The sequence below is a fragment of the Oryctolagus cuniculus genome, chromosome 10, assembly GCF_051225735.1.
Source record: "Oryctolagus cuniculus isolate XC-2025 breed Fujian yellow rabbit chromosome 10, ASM5122573v1, whole genome shotgun sequence".
Taxonomy (NCBI): Eukaryota; Metazoa; Chordata; class Mammalia; order Lagomorpha; family Leporidae; genus Oryctolagus; species Oryctolagus cuniculus.
In genome coordinates, this window is record NC_142876.1 from 27,983,130 (window position 1) to 28,005,384 (window position 22,255).

The window sequence follows — 22,255 nt, forward strand, 5'->3', positions numbered from 1 at the left end:
TACTGTTTGAAGACTAGTTTTATTGTTAATTCTCATAGTACAACACATTAAGGACAGAGGTCTTACATGGGGAGCAAGTGCACAGTGACTCCTGTTGTTGATTTAACAATTGACACTCTTATTTATGGTGTCAGTAACCACCCGAGGCTCTTGTCATGAGTTTCCAAGGCTATGGAAGCATTCACCTCACTATTAATTTAACAAAAACAAAACCAACTTATTGACATGGTGTTTAATAAAGAAATATTTTAAACAGAAAAACCAAGCAAATCAGAGAAAAATCAAGCAAAACTCAAAACAAAGAATAATGCCATTATTTTTACTTAGATCAAGGCATGAAAGATTAAACATTTATATATATATATGTATGTATGTATGTATGTATATTAGGGGAAGGAAGGCTAAGAGCAGATCCGAGTGTCTACCAGGCAGTGTGTGACCAGGTGGTAACCAGGCCACAGGGCCTGCTGAGACGCGCTCTGCTGCAGGGATAAGCCCGCCAGCAGATGGCACCGCCACGGACACACCGCAGTCTCCCCGGGTGTGGAAGAGAAACACGCTAAGATCTTGCAGTCTAATAACCCGTTTCCCATGACCACCTTCAACCCGCTCACACATGCTATTTCATGTTTCCTCTCACTGGGGAAAACTGTTTTATCCTATGCAGCCTTCACATGCAGACACCAGCTGCGTGATTTTTTTTCCTTATCAGTCAATCATCCAATATCCGGACACCAGCTGGATGTCATACAGCTCAATCTGATTCCAACTGCCTGCAGTTAGAACAGATCCCGCCTGAGGGCTCAGTCTCGCCAGACTGACCCCCACTTCAGACACCAATCACAACCAGTGGGTCCCAGGTTTCCCCCCTTCTCTCCAACTGGGCTACAAATCAGGGGTTCCCACTGGCACCTCAGGTTTGACAACAGGATGACTCACAGAACCCAGGGAACCACTTTGCTTCCATTTACCACTGTATTACAAAGGATGCGCTCAAGCACTCAGATGTATGAACAGTCAGATGACGAGGTTCTCAGGGCAAGGTCTTAGAGGGGTCTGGGGGCAGGAACTCTGTCCTTGTAGATTTGGGGTGCACCTGCAGACATCCAGATGTTCACCAGCCCAGAAGCTCCAAACCCCACAGTGAATGGGTTTTGATGCCTTCATCACACAGGCATGATGGATTATTAACTCAATATCCAGCCCCCCCACCCCCGCTAGGGGGTGGGACAGGCCAGGGAAGCTGAAGTTGGAAGCTTCCATCACAGCTGGGTTTTTATGCCCACCCTCAAGCTCTCCAGGAGCCAGCGAGTGCAGCCTCATGAGAACAGAACACACCTCTACACCAGGAAATCCAAAGGGATTCTGGAGGTCTGTGTCAGGAACTGGGGTCAAAGGCCAAATGCCAGAACTAAAGGTACACCCCCAACACTCAGAACATTCCCAGGGTTTCAGGAGCTCTGCACAGGAAACTGGGGGGCAAAGATCAAACACACGTTCCTTATTCTACCACAGTTTGACATCAGCTCAATGCTCTTTTATTACTCTCTGATTACAGTTGGAGGTTTACAGACTGGTTTATATGAAATGCATTTCAGGTAAGCTGCTCCCTCAGGACATTCAAGAAGCACAAATCATCAGGCGGATAAGCTGCCTCTGAATCCAACTTCTAGGAAGTTGCCCACAGATGGCAATGCTGCTGATGGAATTTAGACACCAATGACCTTTTATTCCAGAGGGCCTGAGTATCCTTGATTTTATCTTCTTAACCTTTTTCCTCCAGTGTCACAACTGCACCCATCTCATTAGGGTCTCATTACTGTTCACTAAACACAACAACTGGACATGAGCACCACTTAGTTCAATTATGTACCTAGTACAGAGGCTTAGACAGGTGGTTAAATATTTGCTGAAAGAAATGGAACTCTGAAATACATAAGCTTTATCCAAAAATAAGTTGTATTTTCATACAAAACAGAGACAGGAAATAAAGTAGCTAACAAAATTATATATATGGCAATTCCAGGATAGCCTGCATACTCTACCGCTGCTCAGTTCAAAAGCTCACAAGGGCCTCAGGTTATAACATAGCGGGTGAGTCCGCCCCCTCGGACCTCCGATAGCCTCCGGCAGTGTCGTAAAATGTTCATTATCACATGAAATCTCTTGTCAACTTTCAAAGCTGTGAACTCCTTTATATCAGCTTCCACTATAAAATAATGACCTGAGAATAAAAGTAGGAATGCAAGCTTTCATAAAGTCAACTTTCAAAAGGATTCTTTTTCATGCATGTAAATACAAGTATGTAAGGCATCAATCATTCTGTCATCATCCAATAAAATCTAGAACTGGTATGACTGCTAAAACAATAATTATTCTATCAACCAAAGTTGCATGCGATTTACTACAGCGCTGTAGCCCCGTTTATTAGATCACCAACTACCTGCTGATGCCTCTCGAACAATTCACTCCAAGAGGCAATACAAGCAGTGTTCATGGAATAACACCCACAGCAGCTCTATCAGTTAACAAGATAACCTCGGACAAAGAAGCCAAGCTCTTTGCCTAGTCTGCCAAAGGGGGTAATCGCAAGACCTTCCCTAATAAGGACACCGTGAGGACTAAAGCGCTCAGCGTTCTATCTGGAACACAATGAGCGCTATACAAGCACGATCAACATTATCATTATTGTTCTGACTCTCAAAACACTGAGCGTAGTTCCACAACAGATTCTAACGCAGTGCTTATAACTCTCAGCACCAGATACATTTGGTGCCGTCCTGTGCATTTCAAGGGTGTTCTAGCAGCATCTGTGGCCTCAACCCATTCAATGCCAAGAGCATCCTCTACCCCAACTGTAACCACCAAGAATGTCTCCAGATATGGCAAAATGTTCCCTGGTAGGGCAACTGCACTTGGTTGAGAATTCACTCCCTAGATTTAGAAGTTTCTAGAATTAACTTTGCTTCTCATAACACACTCAACACAGTTGATACATACACAGATACATGCTATCATTTTACCTTTGGTATCTTTTGTCTCTTCATTAATAAATCTGTGATACAGATTTCTGGTCACAGAATTCATAGATGCTTTTGGTTGATGGAGGATCTTGTATTTACTAATTACTGCCTTGTTGATTTCTTTAATAACATCATTAATTTGACAATAGGTTAAGCGGGATTTCATGTACCTGTAAAAAAGTATATGCCATTTTTTAAAAAATCATCACACAAATTACCTTCTTTGAAAAACGAAGAATGGTTTACCATAGTACCTTTTATAATAGATAAAGTCCTCCCCCCATTTAAAAAAAAAAAAAAAGATGTATTTATTCATTTGAAAGTCAGAGTTACAGAGGGGGTATAAGGGAGAGACAGAGAGAGAAAGAGAGATCTTCCATCAACTAGTTCACTCCCCAAATGGTCACAACAGACAGAGCTGGGCTGGTCTGAAGCCAAGAGCCAGGAGATTCTTCCTGGTCTCCCATATGAGTGCAGGGACCCGAGCATTTGGACCATCCTTCACTGCTTTCTCAAGTACATTAGGAGGGAGCTGGATCATAAGTGGAGCAGCTGGGACTCGAACCAGCACCCATATGGGTTGCCGGCATTGCAGGCAGTGGCTTAACCAGCTATGCCATAGTGCCGGTCTCAAGTCCCCTTTATAAGAACAATTTTATATCAACTTCCCAATAAGCCAGACATAGCTCAACAACTGAAAAATTAAATATCACTGCCTGTCTTTTCCAGTTATATCTAGATGTATAACTTCTATTCTCCTCCTACAGTAAATACTACAATTTAAAATAAGCTCTCAAATTCTGAGTCAAATGGACTAACTACAAAGTATAAATTTATTTTAAAATGTTTGCAAGCCAAGAAAATTTTAAATATCAAGAAAGTATATAACACATAGAATTCTGGTTTTCTGCAAGAACTATCATCTGTTCAGAGAGGAAAAAAAGCAGAGGGGAAAGTTGACAAAGACGACCACAGGGAAGATGACAACAAAGACAAAGAACTGATGGGGCGGAGATGCGAAGAACGTGAAGAAAAGGCGGGCAGGGAGAATCCGCAGAGCCACGCCCATTCCTGCCGGCCCCACCCACTCCTTTCCAGCTTGGTCTCTTCTGCTCTTAGAGGCCCCTCTGCAGCCTGAGTCTTGCCTGCCCACAGGCCCCCCAGAGCCTCTGAATTCTGATCAGGCCGGACACACCAAAACCAAACCATTGTGTTACACCCTGTCCTTCGTTTCTATTCAGAGTGGCAGTTTTCTTTTCCTTTTTTTTTTTTTTTTTAAAGATTTATTTATTTATCTGAGAGGGAGAGACGGAGAGAAAGGTCTTCCTTCCATTGGTTCACTCCCCAAATGGCTGCAATGACCGGAGCTGCGCCGATCTGAAGCCAGGAGCCAGGTGATTCTTCCCGGTCTCCCATGCAGGTGCAGGGCCCAAGCATGTGGGCCACCTTCTACTTTCCCAGGCCATAGGAGAGAGCTGGATGGGAAGTGGAGCAGCCAGGACTAGAACTGGCGCCCATATGGGATGCCGGTGCCGCAGGCGGAGGATTAACCTAGTGCGCCACAGCGCCGGCCCCCAGAGTGGCAGTTTTCTACACACAATTTCTGCCACATAAAACAGGAATTTATTTGAACAAGAATTTCCTATTTGTAGACACTCATTTTCATGTTTCATCTTTTCTCTAAGGTCACTTTTGGTGCCCTGGTTTGATTTTTTGAACCACAATTTCCAAGCCCTTGGCACTGCAGCTCTCTGCAATACACCCCGGAATTCCTTCAAATCCCTCAGCGAGCACCTTCATTTCCTCCCTACCAGCCCCCCACCTCTGCTGCTGCTTTCCAGCGAAATTTCACCAAAGTATTAATTCTTAAAAGACAAGGTTTGGAGGGCCGGCGCCGCGGCTCACTAGGCTAATCCTCCGCCTAGCGGCGCCGGCACACCGGGTTCTAGTCCCGGTCGGGGCGCCGGATTCTGTCCCGGTTGCCCCTCTTCCAGGCCAGCCCTCTGCTGTGGCCCAGGAGTGCAGTGGAGGATGGCCCAGGTGCTTGGGCCCTGCACCCCATGGGAGACCAGGAAAAGCACCTGGATCCTGGCTCCTGCCATCGGATGGGTGCGGTGCGCCGGCCGCAGCGCGCCGGCCGCGGCGGCCATTGGAGGGTGAACCAACGGCAAAGGAAGACCTTTCTCTCTGTCTCTCTCTCTCACTGTCCACTCTGCCTGTCAAAAAAAAAAAAAAAAAAAAAAAAAAGACAAGGTTTGGAGCACATTCTTCTTTAACCTAATCGCTTGGCTTTCTTTCTCATACATTAAACAACCCCTTTGTTGAACAATGAATGAGCCACCAGGACTAGTCTGGTTTCCTTCTTCACCTCTTCACCGATGACCTTTCTATAAACTTCCACTCCACCATTCTTCCCAGCCTTTCACTCTTCCCTATAGTTTGCTGACAAACAACAAACCAAACTGAGTGCAATGAAAACATCAAATAACATTCATGAAAATAAAGCTGGCAATAGTGGAAAAGATTGAGTTGGCAAAACAAAAAAAGAGCCTAAAGAGAAATGTCAACCTCATTATATTAGGCTCAGGATTGTGAAATAGCCAGAGTGGCTAATTAGCAACAATTTTCAAAACAGTAGGTAGTGCAAGCAAGGGTGTTATGAGGTGGCCAGACCCATACACTACTGATGGGAATAAAACTGGTATAAGGGTGGGCATTTGGCTCAGCAGGTAAGATGCCTGCATCTCACCTTGGAGTACCTAGGTTTGCTGCCCAGCTCCAGCTCCTGACTCTGGTTTCCAGCTAGTGTAGACCCTGGGAGGCAGTAGGCATGGCTCAAGAAGTTGGGCTCCTGCCACTCACGTTCCCAGCTCCCAGCTTCAGCACTGGTCAGGAGCCCCCGTGGGCTTCTGGGAAGTGAACCAGTGTACATGAGCACAAGCCTGTGCTCTAGCTCTCTTGTCTCCCAAATAAATAAAGAAAAATTTTAAAAATAAATACAATAAAATCTGGACAGATACCCTATCTTATCTGAGCAGAATTCTCAACTAGCTTTATTTTCCGACATTAAACACTTCCTAGCATGCATTATTTCTATAATAAAAATGAATAATAAGTATAACATAAAACCCAGTAGTTAAGCAAAGCTCTAAAACTACAAAAAGTTAAAACCATGGATTTCTGTAATTGTTCCCCATTACTGTCATCTGTAATAAGCACTGGAGAGCCCCCTTTGGGGGAGGCACCTTGTCTCACTCATTTCTGTATTCTCCTCAGTGACACAGGGCCCCAACACAGCACAGACTCAAACAAGTATGTGGTAGAAGGGACAAATGGAAACCCAACACATACAACACCTTCCCTCTTGATTTCCAAATCAGTGGAACCTACTCAATTTCCTTAAAACTGCAGCAAAACTGTGGCTGCCTCCAAGATGTAACTGGATGAATTTGTATCACACAACAGTCCCAGAGAGATCTACGTAAGACACATAGCCATCTCTGGATCTCTGTGAAAAGAGGTTTTTCCACGAGACAAAAAGCACAACTTCAAGTATCTCCCAGAACAACTGCCTGCCTGTTCACAGTACAACATAAAACTATTTAGAAAAGATCAATATTTGAACATAGCATAATATGAATATAATCAAGCTCTGATTCAAACAATCATGCTGATTATTAAAGAGTTGAACATTAAAAGGTATCTTAAATACTTACGCAGGAACACCATTAAACTCATCGGTAGTGACAAGTGGCATTTCCTTAATAATTCTTTGTTCTTTGGGGGGCTTCTTCATGGGTGCAGGTTCCTCAACTTTGACTAGCTCTTCAGGTTCCACATCGGACCCATTAACCCTAGAACAGAGATGTGCAGTGTACAAGCCACTCTCAGAACAAAGCAACACACTGGACATTTTCCCAACTAGAAATAATTAATATTAAATACATGATTTACCCTGTTAGAATTTTATAGCCAACATTTTTTTCTATCCCTGTGCCTCCACTGTTAAGACTTAAATAGTAAAGAGAGTGTTGAAAAATTAAGTCCTCAAATCTTCAATAAGAAAAAGGTACTTAAAAAAGTGTTTGGGGGGTTGCGGCCAGCGCCGCGGCTCACTAGGCTAATCCTCCGCCTAGCGGCGCCGGCACACCGGGTTCTAGTCCCGGTTGGGGCTCCGGATTCTGTCCCGGTTGCCCCTCTTCCAGGCCAGCTCTCTGCTGTGGCCCGGGAGTGCAGTGGAGGATGGCCCAGGTGCTTGGGCCCTGCACCCCATGGGAGACCAGGAAAAGTACCTGGCTCCTGGCTCCTGCCATCGGATCAGTGCAGTGCGCCGGCCGCAGCGCGCCGGCCGCGGTGGCCATTGGAGGGTGAACCAACGGCAAAGGAAGACCTTTCTCTCTGTCTCTCTCTCTCACTGTCCACTCTGCCTGTCAAAAAAAAAAAAAAAAAAAAAAAAAAAGTGTTTGGGGAGCTGGTTAAGCCTCCACCTATGGCACCGGCATCCCACATGGGTGCAGGTTCGTGTCCTTGGGTGCTCCTCTTCCAGCTCTCTGTTTATGGCCTGGGAGAGCAGTGGAAGATGGCCCAAGTCCTTGGGCCCCTGCGCCCATGTGGGAGACCCAGAAGAAGCTCCTGGCTCTGGACTGGCCCAGCTACAGCCTTTCCAGCCATTTGGGGACTGAACCAGCGGATGGAAGACCTTTCTCTCATCTCTCCCTCTCTGTAGCTCTGCCTCTCAAATAAATAAAGAAAATCTTAAAAAAAAAAAAAATGTTTTGGAAGGGGCCAGTATTGTGGCACAGTGGGTTAAGATGCTGCTTGGGACACCAGTATGCCATATCAGAGGGCTGGTGTGAGTCCCAGCTACTCTGCTTCTGATTCCACTTCCTGCTACTGCATATCCTGGGAGGCAGCAGAAGATGGTTCAAGTACATGGGTCCCTGCCAACTGTGTGGGAGACCTGGATGGAGTTCCTGGCTCGTAGCTTTGGCCTGGCTCAGTCTGGCTATCCCAGACATTTTAGGGAGTCAACCAGAGGATGGATGATTTCTTTGTGTTTCTCTTTCTCTCTACCATTCTGCCTTTCAAATGAATAAATATTAAATCTTTTTTAGAAAGTCTGTGTAGGGCCAGTGCCATGGCTCACTTGGCTAATCCTCCGCCTGCGGCGCCCACATCCCATATGGGCGCTGGGTTCTAGTCCTGGTTGCTCCTCTTCCAGTCCAGCTCTCTGCTGTGGCCCGGGAAGGCAGTGGAGGATGGCCCAAGTGCTTGGGCGCCTGTACCCACATGGGAGACCAGGAGGACGCACCTGGCTCTTGGCTTCAGATCGCCGTACTCCAGCCATAGCGGCCATTTGGGGGATGAAACAATGGAAGGAAGACCTTTCTCTCTGTCTCTCTCTCTCACTAACTCTACTTGTCAAATTAAAAAATAAAAATAAAAAAATAAAAAGTCTGTGTAAAATGGAATTCAAAAATAAGTTTATTTTGGTGCAAAAAATTTTAAAATTCAAATATTGGTTTTTCCATGAAATTTGAAGACACTTTGTATACCTACAGTTACATACACAAAACATAATATAGTATATAACATATCCTAAACATCTTCATCAGCTGCCCCAAAGTCAACGTGAGTAAACTTGAACTTAACCTCTTGAACAGCTTCTCTTCCTGACTTCCCTGGTCCTGAACCTAGAAACCTCAGTCAACTGTGACTTCTGTTTATCCTAATTTGTCTTGTTGGTTGCTTGTGTCCATCGCTACCTCTTGTAGACTCAGTTCAGTTGCTCGCAATGAGCACGGGTTACTCTTGGACCCAGTCCACCCAACTGTTAGCAGAAGCCAACAAACATAGCTCCTGCTCACCAGCAGGTGAGTCCAGAAACAGGCTGTGATTTCAAGGTTGTTTAGCTGTCAGAGAAGGAACAGACCTTTGTTGCAATAGTGGTTTGATTGCTCCAAGAAAGATGTCGGATACAGAAAACAGTAGGTCCAACATGGAAGCCAGCAAAAGGGATCTCAGAAACATAGGAAGTGAGATCCCAAGATGACAGCTGAGCCCCAGACCCTTACAGCAACCAGGCCTGAGAGACAGAGGGTGACTCAGAAGATGGCCATCAAGATAAAAATGTCCCATGCTTTGGGATCATCATCCTTATGAATCCTCACAGCAGACTCCAATGTACAACTGGCTGATTGTTACCTGTACTTCCTTGTCTTGACCATGTGCTAAGTAAATGCCTCACAGTCATTTCAGCCTATAAAACAGTTGTGCTTCGACCAAGCCATGAGAGCTGAAGCCAGGCCAGAGTGAGCTCTCTGGCCATATTCCTGCTGGGTATATAATGCCCATCCCACATTATAATCCTGGCACAAATTCTGTGATGTCCTGTGTTTCCAAGTATTCACTTGTGACCATTACTTAACTTTCTCTTCTTATAAGGAAATTCCAAGGAACCTTGATAATGCCAAGGCACTCTACAACTTTGCTGGCAAAGGACTAGAGGGATGGGAGTGGGGAAATACTTGGAAGACAAAACAAAGGGCCTCTGAAATTATAAAGACAAACGGTGATGGAGGACCCTATTCAGAGCTGGGCAATGAAAACAGAAAGGAGAATGGAGACAGATTTTTAAAAACTCCAGGGAAGCAGAATGGACAAGTGATGGCTAACAGAGTGAAGATGAGAAGTCTCTGCCTAGATGACAGAAGAACAGGGCCTGGTAACAAGACGGCCAGAGCTCAGTCTTGGGCATGCAAAGTTTGGAGAGAAAACAGCTCACTCAACAGAGTCTTCGCATGCCGTGAAAGCGCCAGTGCAAGACGTCACATCAAAGCTAGAGTGGGACACCTGGGGGCTTTGGCAGTGTTGCTGAGAAAGCGTGAGGAAACCACATCAGGAGATGCCTGTGATACAAGGGAGGGCAGAGGGAAAGGGGGCAGCTAGGTCAAAGCCATGGGACAACTCGGGAAGCACAGAGGCACTGCAGGAAGCGGAGCTGCAGAAACAAAGAGGTGGTAAGCAACACGGAATCTGAGAAGCAGGATCGGGGCAGAAGAGGGATTTTCTGAGCCATTTTGACCTTCCAGCTATCAATGTCATGGTGTGATGGCAACAACAGCTAAAAGGCAGGTGTCAGGTGACCGGGAGGAGGCAGAGCACAGACACTCACCATCAGCAAGTGGCGTGCCAGGGACAGGTGGAGGTTGCAGGGGGGAAAAGTGGGTCTTGTTCCTTCGGCTGCTTTTAAGAGACGTGCATTAGGCTTAACCTTCACTAAGGCAGTGGTTCTCAAGGATCAAGGGAGCTGCCCACAGAAGAGGCTCGGCAAGGTGTGCAGATGGCTGTCACCGTCACGCTGGGGAGACGGGGGTGCTATGGGTACCTACCTGATGGGCAGAGACCAGGGACACTGCTACATGTCCTCTTTTCCAGCAAAGAACAATCCAGCCTCAAATGCCAACGCAGCCAAGGTTGACGACGGAAAGACAGAGCCAGGAGGGCCTTGTCCTTGGGACACAGGGGCGACAGTGTCCTCGGGACAAGAAAAGTGGTGGAAATGGGAAAATCGTGTTTCTAATGTTCAGGGACGAAAACCTGGGTAGTCGTTGACAAAACTGCCAAGCACCTCAAAGAATGAAAAGCGATTTGCTTCTATGGCTTTATAATCCAGACAGCAAGAATAATCCTAAGTATACTTACAAGCTCTGGGTTACGGTTACTTGAGGCAAATGGCAAGGGATGTTTTCTTTGAGATGTTCCACATCTTTATAATCTTCTTCAAGAGATGCACAGAGTTCCTTAAATGAAGATGAAAAAATAAATAAATAAAAACCTCACTAATGAGCATCTGTCCCCACCGCCTCCCTTGCGTGTGAAGACATTACAAAGGGCAGGAGAGACTGCACCATCATCACACCAACTGTTTGAACTGGCAACACAGAATGAAGTAAGCGTTGAATGCAGCGACATGGGGCGGGGGAAAAAGAGTCTTTGGTTCCTGAGCTGCTTTTGGATGGTGATATTTTTCTTTCTTTTTTTTTTTTTCTTTTTAAGATTTATTTATTTTGAAAGTCAGAGTTACAGACAGAGAGAGCTCTTCCATTTGCTGGTCCACTCCCTAAACGGCCAAAATGGCTGGGGCTGGGCCAGGCCGAGGTGTCAGAAGCTTGGAACTCCATGTGGGTCTCCCAGGTGGATACAGGGGCCCAAGGACGTGGGCCATCTCCCACTGCTTTCCCGGGTGCCTTAGCAGGGAGCTGGATGGGAAGTGGAGAAGCCAGGACTCAAACCAGGGCCCATACGGGGTGCTGGGGCTGCAGATGACAGCTTGATCCACTGCGCCACAACACTGGCCCCAAAATGGTGATGTTTTTCTCTCTTGGATTTTTCAGGGAACAAACCCTGAATCACATTACAGTTACAAGGCAGGGAGGGTTGAGATTTAAGACTTTCTCAAATACTTTAACCTTAGGAGGCAACTAAAAAATATATGAGAGATTCATGCTTTTCATTCTGGTATATTGCTTTTGTTGACTTGGCAAATGTTCCCAGCAGTACCTGCGAGACAGCGCCACAGTGACAATGCATGCCCAGGGGCAAGCACGAGGTACTGCTTACAGTGACTTCCACTGTAATTCTCTTTTAGTATAATTGTTTTTTGTGTGTGTATCTCTGTGTATGTTGCATTTAACTTCCACTAGAACTTGGGACTACAGACTCATGCACATTTTAATAAGGAAAATATCCCCTGCCTGTGGATTCCTGTCATCTGGCTCCCAATAATAATGTAAACATTATTTCCAAACAGCCATCAGCTGTGAGCTGACTAACCCCTAGGCACACATCAAGCACAGGGCACCCTGGGATAGGTCAGAATTGAATCTCAATGTTGGTTTCCATTTTGGAGTAAATGACATCTCTCTTGCAGAGCTGAATGATGTTCATAGACATGAATTTCATTTTCACCAATAGTAGGAAAGGCACAATAATGCCCATTCCTATAGCTGAAAAATCTTTACAGACCTTAAGGATCATAAGGCAAAATGGGACCATGGAGACAGACTTGTTCAATCCCAGTAAACATCTGACGGCTGTAACAACAGTGTGAGGTAATCACGGTACAGATTGAGAAATTTTCCCATCAGGAAGGCCACAGCACTTTTATTAGCTGAAGGCTTCTTTACAACAAAAATGTGTGTGTGGATGAACTCCCAGCTTTTCCTTAGCTGGAAAAGCCTTACATCAATTTTATAAAAACTTACTAAGCATCATTTAGAAAACCCTTGTTCTTAGCAAAGTTCAATTCATTTGCCATCAGCAGGAAGAAATAGCTGTGGAGCTCCGGACTCCTTCATGCCAGGAAAATAACAGAAATGGCACTCCATGCCATCAATAATTTACAGAGCTAAGAACATGATAAGTTTAAAGAATCCTGGTGATTAGGGAATTTCTATGTATTGCCTTTTTACTTTGCATCTTCATTAGAAAAACATTACCTTAAGGGAACTGTTGGTTTGTTCTTGATATTGAATTTCCAATTCCAATTTATTTAGTAGTTCATTTACTGCAAAGACCTCGTCTCCTATTTTATTTAATACATTCTTCAAGGTAGGTTCTTGGCCTGTTACAAACAAACATAAAATGGAAGACAAAGCGCACAGAAAAGCAACAGCTGTCAAGCACCCATGTGAACTCTTGGAACCGAGGGTTGGAATAACACCTTGGGCAGCAAAAGGACTGCTTCAGCCCCTAGGACTGTCACCTTGGATGATCCTAACACTTCATTTCTAAGCAGTCCGGAAGAGAAGGCGGGGAGAGGCAAGGACAAAGTGTCCCCTGAGTCTTTTGTTTCTGGCAAACTCCTCCACTATAATAAAACCCTTAGAGAACAAACACCCATTGACGTGCATTGCTGAGCTTTCAGGAAAACAGGGTAGACCTCCTGGAGTTCTGGTCTGAAGAGAGGACCGAATGGTGTGGTCCATCTCAGCAAGTAAATATAACTGATTTTAAGGGGATAAGATCCAAGGCACTGGGGCTTCAAAACACAGGTATTGGGAGTGAGACCTCCATATGAGGCCAGGACAACTTGTCATAGGATGTAACTTCAATGACATACAGACTGGAAAATCCTAGTCACTGGCCAGGGAGATAGGCTTCTATTTTGGACTGGTTCTCAGGGTGTGTGTGTGTGTGTGTGTGTGTGTGTGAAGGATGTGGTGGTGAAACTGAGGAAGTTCTCTTTGGGACTCACTCTGGCTTGGCATTTGTAATTATACATCTACAAGCAAAGAAAGTAATATCAAAAGTCACAGGCTGGGCCGGCACCGCAGCTCACTAGGCTAATCCTCCGCCTGCAGCGCCGGCACACTGGGTTCTAGTCCCGGTCAGGGCGCCAGCTCTCTGCTATGGCCAGGGAGTGCAATGGAGGATGGCCCAAGTACTTGGGCCCTGCACCCCATGGGAGACCAGGAGAAGTACCTGGCTCCTGCCATTGGATCAGCGCGGTGCGCCGGCCGCGGCGGCCGTTGGAGGGTGAACCAACGGCAAAGGAAGACTTTTCTCCCTGTCTCTCTCTCTCACTGTCCACTCTGCCTGTCAAAAAAAAAAAAAAAAAAAAAAAAAGTCAGGCTGCTGATAACCTTGGCATCCTGGCAGAAACACACACGCTCACAAAGTAGCTCGATTTCATAGTCACAACCCCACCTCCGCCTGCCAGCATTTTTCTCTAGTTTCAGAGACTTAAGAAGGATGTGCAGGGACTGGCGTTGTGGTGAAGCGGGTTAAGCTGCTGCTTGTGATGCTGGCATCCCACCTGGGCACTGGTTCAAGTCCCAGCTACTCCACTTCTGACCTGGCTCCCTCTAATGTGGCTGGGAAAGCAAGGGAGAATGACCCAAGTCCTTGGGCCCCTGCACCCACGTGGGAGACCCGGATGAAGCTCCTGGCTTCAGCCTGGCCCACCCCTGGCTATTGTGTTCATTTGAGGAGTGAGCCAGAAGATGGAAGATCTCTTTCTCTGTCCCTCCATCTCTCTGTAATTCTGCTTTTTCAAATAAACAAATAAGTCTTTAAAAAAAAAGGATGTGAAATCCAGAGTCCCTTTTCTAGAAATAAAAGAAGTCACAAAAAAATGTCAGGGGCAGATTAAAAGTACAAAAGAAAAACATCCTGGTAATTAAATTTTTCCATCTGTACTTCCAGAAATTGAACAATGAGATACACATAAGGAAAACCACACTCTGGCCATATCTGTCAATTATGGAGGCAGTAAAGTAAACTGACCAGAAGCTCCTGGCCTGAAGTCAGACAGTAGTACCTACTGCATGTGGTTACTGCAATGAAAAGTGGGAATGCAGGAGACGAGCTCAGCACTGTACCTGGAACCAGCAAAGCCCCCACAAACGCTAACCATGACTCATCATACATATACTGTACAGTCTAACAGAGCAAGCTCAGCTCCTAACAGTTGAGACAATAGGTAGTGTACTGATATCTCTACTAAGGATAATTTCAGAGGGTTAGATAACTTGCTGGGTATGGTATCTCTTCCCTACACACTGATATCTCAAAGAACTCTTAGTCAGGGTGGGCAATGTGGCATAGATGGTTAAGCCTCTGCCTGCAGTGCCAGCATATCATATGGGTGCTGATTTGAGTCCCGGCTGCTCCACTTCCAATCCAGCTCCTGTTAATGCATCTGGGAAAGCAGTGGAAGATGGCCCAAGTACTTGGGTTCCTGCACTCTTACATGGGACACCTGGAAGAAGCTCCTGGCTCCTGACTTCAGCCTGGCCCAGCCCTGGCCCTGGCGGCCATTTGGGGGGTGAACCAGAGGACAGGATTGATCTCTCTGTTGCTCACCTTCTTTCTCTGTATTTCTGCCTTTCAAATAAATAAAAAAGAACTTTTAGTCACCTAATTATTAGGGCCTCCTTTACTGCTCTGTAGTAATATGATAATCAATGCACTAAATTCACTATTTTTGATAGTGAATCTAGTAAGTTACAGCTGGCAAATCAGCTACTCGGCTTTATTAAATAAGCCATGGAATCCAGCAAACTGTTCTCCCCACATACAACCTGATGGCCGTCCCAGGTGTAGTAATTTTTTTTTAAATATTTATTTAGTTATTTGAAAGGCAGAGTTAGAGAGAGGCAGAGGCAGATAGAGAGGTCCTCCATCTGCTGGTTCACTCCCCAGATGGCTGCAATGGCTGGAGCCAGGCCGATCCAAAGCCAGGAGCCAGGAGCTTCTTCCGGGTCTCCCATGTGGGTGCAGGGATCCAAGGACTTAGGCTATCTTCTACTGCTTTCCCAGGCCATAGCCGAGACCCACATCAGAAGTGGAGCTGCTGGGATCTGAACCAGTGCCCTTATGGGATGCTGGCACTGCAAGTGGCAGCTTTACCCGCTACGCCACAGTGCCAGCCCCATGTGTAGTAATCTAATAGGTCCAGTTGTTCCACCAGGCCTCATGCCTTAATGGACACATCGGAAGTCAAGGTTTGTTGGTTCTACATCTCCAAATTATATCTGTTTATGCAACAGTAATCATGACCTCAGAAAGAGAATCAAAACAAGACCAATTATTAAAAATCTTAAAGTCCTTTATATACTGTTTTCAAGAAAAGTAGCACAAAATTAGAAAGAGTACTAATCAGGGAACCAAGACACAGAAATTGTCATCCCAAAGGAGTACTCACGAGAAGACATTTGCTTCCTCGTGTGTGAAATGACAGTTCTACAGGGTGTGTGAACCATGACCGTAAATTGTATGAGCCCTTTTTATTACAAGTTCTCAGTAAAGGACTGAAAATCAAAATCTTAAAGGGCATATCCAACTTTATAATTTCATATGTGAACACATTTTAACTGTCAATTTGATAGAGTCTGGATGTGGTTGGCCCCCCGGAGCTTCCTGGGCTGGAAGTGTGGGCCCAGTGTGGCCGTGGTGGGAGGTGCTGGAACCTGTCAGGGAAGGGCCTGGTACAGATGGGTCACTGGGGACACTGCCCTCAGAAGGGATGAATGTCGTTCTCCGGGGTCCCAGTGAGTTCCCTGGAGAGCAAGCCTGGTGCCTGGAGCTCTCTGGCCACTCTGTCGCACACGCATCGCCATCTGAGACCATTCCCCCAGGTTGTGATATAGCCAGAAGACCCTTCCAAGAGCTGAGCATGCGTTGGCACCTTGCTCTTGAATCTTTAGAACTGAGAGCTAGAAAACCCTCTTTTCATTAGAAAGTGCCCAGCCTCAGGTATTCTGTTATGACAACAGACAGCAGACAAATGCACAATTCATGATACCAACTACAGTGAAAGTTCAACACAATCTTCCCATCCGATGGAACTCTGCCTGCTGATAAATCTCTAAGTCTCCTAGCCAGGGCTGGAGAGCACGTCCTTTTTTTAAGCAATATTTACAGTTGACAACGATCATTTGTTTCTCTGAACCTTCCCTGTATCATCCTTTTTCTGCATGTCAAAAATAATTTCGAAGATGGTTAAAACCTCCAGGCTTATGGATGTCTTAAACATTTTTATTTCGTTTTCAAGTACTTGTTTCCCAGCAAAATACAGTGATAAATTTCCTTCAAAGCAGGCTGTCCTTGTAAGATGGGAAATGGACTACATCTACCCCTGTGGATCTTAGCTACTGCTGGGACTCACCCTGGCCTCTTACTGTCGCCCTTTAGAGATGGAACCATGGATACCACATGCCCTTCAAGCCTGCATTGGCTTACCTGTCTCAGAAAATGTAAGTCCTCAAGTCCGAAGAACATCTAGTCATCATCCAACATACCTTACGTTTTTAGTATCCTCTGCAATATTCAAAAATCACTACTCAAAATCGAAGATCACCTTCCTAAGATACACTCGCTTCACCAGGCGTAAGATAGCATTCAAAGTGGACCAATAGCCGAAGCACGGCGCATACAGAAACGGGCAATCTGTTCTACTTACCAAGGTTTCTCAGCGACAGGGTCTTTCTAATATTGCCAATCTTTTCATTAACATGAGAGCATAACTGTTCCAGCTCTGAGGCCATCCTGTAAGCCTCTGAAGAAAAAAATAGAAACACACTTGCTTAAAAAAAAAAAGCAGCCAAATTTGTGTTGACTTTCGAAAGCCAAGAATGGTAAACAGCACGTGAATCAGATCTCCTGGTCAAAACGCAGTTTCTAACCAGAGACCTCGTCCTAAAGTCTTCTGCGGTCAGTACCGATCACAAACCAAGGGCCAGGGGGTCATTCTGGGGCATTTCCTTAAGGATTTAGGACAGCGGCACTATTTACATAATTTACATTAAAAACAATGCATTTAAAAGAACACATGCATTTAAAAAACACATGCATTTTAAAGAAACATAGTAATTTCAAAAAAAAGGGGGTGGGGTGTCCCGCGCAGGACTTTTCCTGTGCCGGGGGAGGGTTTGAGGTCAGGAAAGGAAGGAAGGAAGAAGCCCGCTCCCATCCGCTGCCAGGGTGACTGAGAAGCGGCCGCCCGACGCTCCGGCTCCAGGTAAACCGAGCCCGAAGGTGCGGCCAGGAGAGGCCCCGCGCCGCCCAGCCCGCCAAGCAATCCCTCGCGCTGCTTCGAGCGCAGGATCCCTAACGCCCGACTCCCACCTCGCGCCGATCCGGAAGCACAGAGCCCGGTGCGTCGCCAGCTGTAGACAACCCGGTCTCCTTCGGCAGCCCGGAAACCCAGGGCGCCACTCCGGGAGTGAAATTCAAACCGCCCGCCACGCCGCGCGCTGCGCAGGCGCAAATCTCGCCCCTGACGCCCGGGCTCAGCGGCTGCCAGCTCCTCCCGGCACTGGGCGGGGCTGGGGAGCAGAGAGAGGCGGGGCCGGGGCGGAGCCTGGACGAGGGGAGGCGGGGCGGCTTCCGGGAAGACAAGGCTGGGGCGGGTGTCGCTGGTGCCGCAGGCTTCCCCAGGTCGGGCGGCCGTGGCTTGGTACAGACTGCCACGCAGCGCTCCTGAGGTGAAACCGTAAGCCATCACAGTGGTTTTTCAGACGTGTCTAGGCCGTGCCCGGAGACACCCCGGAGGTGGCACCGGAGTTTAAGTATTTTTTTTTATAAAACACTCCGGTTAATGCCAAAAAAGCAGCCAATTTTGTGAGCGATGCTAACATCAGACAAAATAGACTTTAAATCAAGAAATGTCACACAAGACAAAGTAATTATATATTAATTAAATATAGCAAGATACAATTATAAGTATTCATGAACCTAATAACAGATCATCATAATCTAAACACAGGCACACAGAATTTAAGAGTGGGGCGGGCATTTGGCACCGTGGTTACCACTGGCATCCCATATCAGAGAGCCTGGCTCAAGACCTGGCTCTGCTCCCAATTCTAGCTTCTTGCTAATGCACGCCCTGGGAGGCAGTAGGTGATGACGCAAGTACTTGGGTCCCTGCCACCCACTTGGGACACCTGGGTGGAGTTTCTGGCTCCCCGCCCTGGCCATTGTGGGTGCTCGGAGAGTGGACCAGTAGACTGGAGCTCTGTCTGTCTGTCTCCGCCTTGTTTTCACTCTGTGGCTCATTATCTCTGTTTCTATCTACATTTGAAATAAATGTTAAAAAATTGAAGGAAGATAGGGAAGTTAATCGTGGACAGGACAGCCAGACAGAAGTGTGGGTCACAGTGACAAAATACCCCAAGCCAGGTAGTTGTAAAGGAGACGGGTTTATGTAGCTCACAGTTCTGGGGGTCATCATCTCTGCGCTGGTGAGGGCCCCATGGCAGATGACCTCACAGTGTGGGAATGCATAGGAGGACACATGGAGGGAGAGAGGAGACCCTAAAACAGGAAGCCAGGAGCAGGGCAGGGCCAATAACAGCTCTCTGTCCCTCTCATGAGAACTAAGGTTCCACAGTAACTATCCTCATCTCTTCCAAGAGCAGTGCCTCTAGTGACCTAACCCCCTTCCACTGCTCTCCACCTCTTAAAGGTTCCGCTTACCATCACCACGTGGAGTTCCAACCAGCCTTCCAATTCCAAAGCCAAACCATAGCAATAAGTAAGGAAGTACAGGACTTGTGTAACATAATAAGCTCACTATGTTATAGTGAAGGAGACAGAGACCAGAGAAAGGGCCAGAGGAAGTATGTCACCGTTTGTCACCATCTGCTTTCCCAGGGCTGCCTCTAAAACTTCTCCCATGGCCAGCAAGCCCAGGTCGCTATTGTAGCAAAGCCTCCCAGAACCAGCACTGGCAGAAAAATACAAGGCTTGAAACATCAACATTCTAGAAAGATTAGCACAGGAACAGAAACAACCTGCAGCACCAAGGACAAACATTGTCAGACTGTTTACCACGAGAAAGACAGACAAGAAAGCATAAAGGCACTGGATGGGGCCGGCGTTTTGGCACAGCAAGTTAAGCCTCTGCCTGTGACACAGGCCTCCCAGATGGGCATCAGTTCAAGACCTGGCTGCTCCACTTCTGAACCAGCTCCCTGCTGATGTTCCTGAAAAAGCAGCAGAAGATGGCCCAAGTCCTTGGGCCCCTGCACCCATATAAGAGACCCAAAAGAAGCTCCTGGCTTCGGCCTGGCCCAGCCCCGGCTTTGCGACCATTTTGGGGAGTGTATATAAGTGTATAAGTGTATATAAGGTTTTCTCTCTCTCTCTCTCTTTCTCTCTCTCTCTATAACTCTGCCTTTCAAATAAATAAAGAATAAATCTTAAAAAGAAAGTGAATTATGTTTGTCTAAAACAAAGACAGTTGATACAGGAAGAGAGTAAGAAATGGGAAAAGACACAGGAATGAACAGTTGGATCACACTACTTAATTCATATTTCTTTCTAGGACTGGTTTGTCAGGATTCCCTTAATTACAATAACAGAAAGTCAGTCCAAGCTGACTTATGCAAGACAAAAAGACTTTACTGCTTACAGAACCGTGACATGTGTGTATCTTCAGTTACAGTTAATCACAGACACTGAAACCTAGTATTAGCAAGCCGATCTCCACCTGTCAGTTCTGTATTCCTTTGCGTTGGCTCCATTCCTGGACAGGTTTTCCCATGGAAGTCTCTGCTCCCTCAGTCGTACATCTTTATCGGTTAGCAATTCTCGCTTAAAAAAAAAAAAAAAAAAGATGTTTATTTGTTTGAAAGGCAGAGTTACAGAGGGAGACAGATCTTCCATCTGTTGGTTCACTCCCCAAATAGCTACAACAGCCAGGAGTGGGCCAGGCCAAAGCCAGGAGCCAGGATTTTCATCTAGGTCTCCTACATGGGTGGTAGGGGCACCCAGGCTCCTTAGCAAGGAGCTGGATCAGAAGTAGAGTAGTTGGAACTCAAACCAGAGCCCATATGGGATGCCGGCATTTCAGGTGGTGGCTTAACCAGCTATGCCACAATGCTGGTACTAGCAGTTCTCAATTTCTTAACAGACCCAGCAAAAGCCCCATGACTGCCTTCATTGGCCTGAGTTGAGTCATCTGTCCACAATAAAACCAATCCATTTATGTAGATGGGTAAAATGGTCTGATCAGCCTGACACCTTGGAGCTGGGAGCCAAGTCAGCCTTACCCCAAAAACAAGTGAGAATAGAACAGAAATGGTTTCCTCAAAGGAAAATCTAGGTGCTTAGGGGTAGTAGGGCTGGGGAGCAGGTGAGGGTAGACCCGTGTTGGAATCAGGTAAAAACAAAGCAAGAACAAATGTATACATGTATACTTCATGGTTATACATGTATACTTCATGGTTATGATCCTAGATATATGAAAGAAAACAACAGAGAGCAAGACTAAGTCATGGCTGAACTGCTCCTTGCAGAAATACGGACAAGATTGAAAGTAGTGTGAACTCCAGGAAAAAGTAGTAACGGCAGTAATGTCGATTAACAGCAGGTGCTCGCTCTGATCCAAGCATTTTACGTCTGTTATCCTGTTTGATCTTCATAATACATTTATGAAAACCTACAATTATCACATGCACTTTACAGATCAGGAAAGAGGCTTAGAATGAGTAGCCTGCCCAGGTCAATCAATGCCACAGTGGGTTCGTGCCTTCAGGGCCTCTTCTCTTGACCATGATGATCTGTTGCTTCTCAGGGGCAGGGGGTCATTCTCTCCCAAGTTTTGTGATTCTGAACCTAATGATTTCCATCACTGTTTAATCCCATCATATTGTTTATATGATTGCATGATAAATCATGAATATACCATCCCATTCCCTACTGGCCTTTAAATTGTTTATTGCCAGTCTGATGGGGATTAACTTACCTGTGACTTGATGCTTTCCTTATTGCTTTGAGAATTCTCTTTGCCTTGTATTTTTTTTTTTAAGATTTACTTATTTATTTGAAAGAGTTACAGAGAGAGAGGCAGAGAATATTCCATCCACTGGTTCACTCCCCAGATGACCGCAACGTTCAGTGCTGGGCCAAGCTGAAGCCAGGAGCTTCTTCCAGGTCTCCCATGTGGGTGGCAGAGGCCCAAACACTTGGGCTATCTTCCACTGCTTTTCCCAGGTCACTAGCAGGGAGCTGGATTGGAAGTGGAGCAGCTGGGACACGAACCAGCATCCATACGGGATTCCTGCAGTGGTTTTACCTACTATACCACAATGCCAGCCCCTGCCTATACTTTTAACAGTTTGACCTTAATATATTTCAGAGAGAGTCTTTTTTGGTCAAATCTATTAAGAGGTCATTGGCTTTCTCAACCTTCCTGTCCATATCTTTCCCAAGACTTTATAAACATTTAGCAATTTTTAAATAGGTTTTTCTATGTCTTTTTCTTTTTTTTTTCTTTCTGAACTACCATAATGCAAATTTTGCTTACTTGATTGTGACCCATAAGTCTCATTGGGCTTTATCATTCAAATTTTTTTTCTATTCTGATTGAATTATTTCAACAGCCCTGTCTTTGAGCTCACAAATGTTTTCTTCTGCTTGATCTTGTCTGCTGTTGAGCCTCTCAACTGTATTTTTTATTTTGTTGATGATTCTTGAGCTCCAAGATTTCTGTTTGGTTCTTGTTTATGATCTCTTATTGAACTACTCATTCAGGTCATGAATTACTTTCCTAATTTCATGGAACTATCTGTATTCTCTTCATCTCATTGAATTTCTTTAAAAATCATTAATTTGAATTCTTTTCTGGGCAATTCATCAGTTTCCTTTTCCTTGGGATTTGTTGCTAGAGAGTTACTGTGTTCCTTTGGAGACACCATATTAACACAGTTTTTTCATACTTC

At 45.8% G+C, this 22,255-nt stretch overlaps 1 protein-coding gene and 1 long non-coding RNA gene across 3 annotated transcripts in view; one reads left to right on the top strand and one right to left on the bottom strand.

Moving 5' to 3' along the window:
* On the bottom strand, positions 1–17,691 carry SKA1 (spindle and kinetochore associated complex subunit 1). Of its 2 annotated transcripts, XM_089305131.1 has the most exons (8): positions 17,655–17,668; positions 16,990–17,085; positions 13,509–13,622; positions 12,524–12,648; positions 10,728–10,825; positions 6,740–6,877; positions 3,024–3,193; positions 1–2,224 (listed from the first exon to the last, which is right to left on the bottom strand). In XM_089305131.1, the coding sequence occupies exons 2-8, from the start codon at positions 17,072–17,074 to the stop codon at positions 2,076–2,078; spliced, it is 879 nt and encodes a 292-aa protein (XP_089161257.1). In that variant the 5' UTR covers positions 17,075–17,085; positions 17,655–17,668; the 3' UTR covers positions 1–2,075. The 2 variants fall into 2 exon arrangements, with proteins under 2 accessions (XP_089161257.1, XP_008259530.3); XM_008261308.5 differs by lacking the exon at positions 13,509–13,622 and having other exon boundaries at positions 17,655–17,691.
* LOC149123717 (uncharacterized) overlaps positions 17,081–22,255 on the top strand; it is a 14,821-nt gene continuing 9,646 nt past the window's right edge. The window contains exon 1 of the long non-coding RNA XR_016214024.1: positions 17,081–17,547. This is a non-coding gene — a long non-coding RNA (uncharacterized LOC149123717). The remainder of the gene's footprint in view (positions 17,548–22,255) is intronic.

What these genes read in the sequence shown, in the direction of transcription:
- SKA1 (XM_089305131.1), bottom strand. Translation starts at nt 17,074, where the DNA reads ATGGCCTCAGAGCTGGAACAGTTATGCTCTCATGTTAATGAAAAGATT. An exon ending in GATCCAATGGCAGGAGCCAG is followed by an intron (nt 12,649 to 13,508) that starts GTACTTCTCCTG and finishes TGTTTGTAACAG; the next exon opens with GCCAAGAACCTACCTTGAAG. An exon ending in AAACCAACAGTTCCCTTAAG is followed by an intron (nt 10,826 to 12,523) that starts GTAATGTTTTTC and finishes TCTTCATTTAAG; the next exon opens with GAACTCTGTGCATCTCTTGA.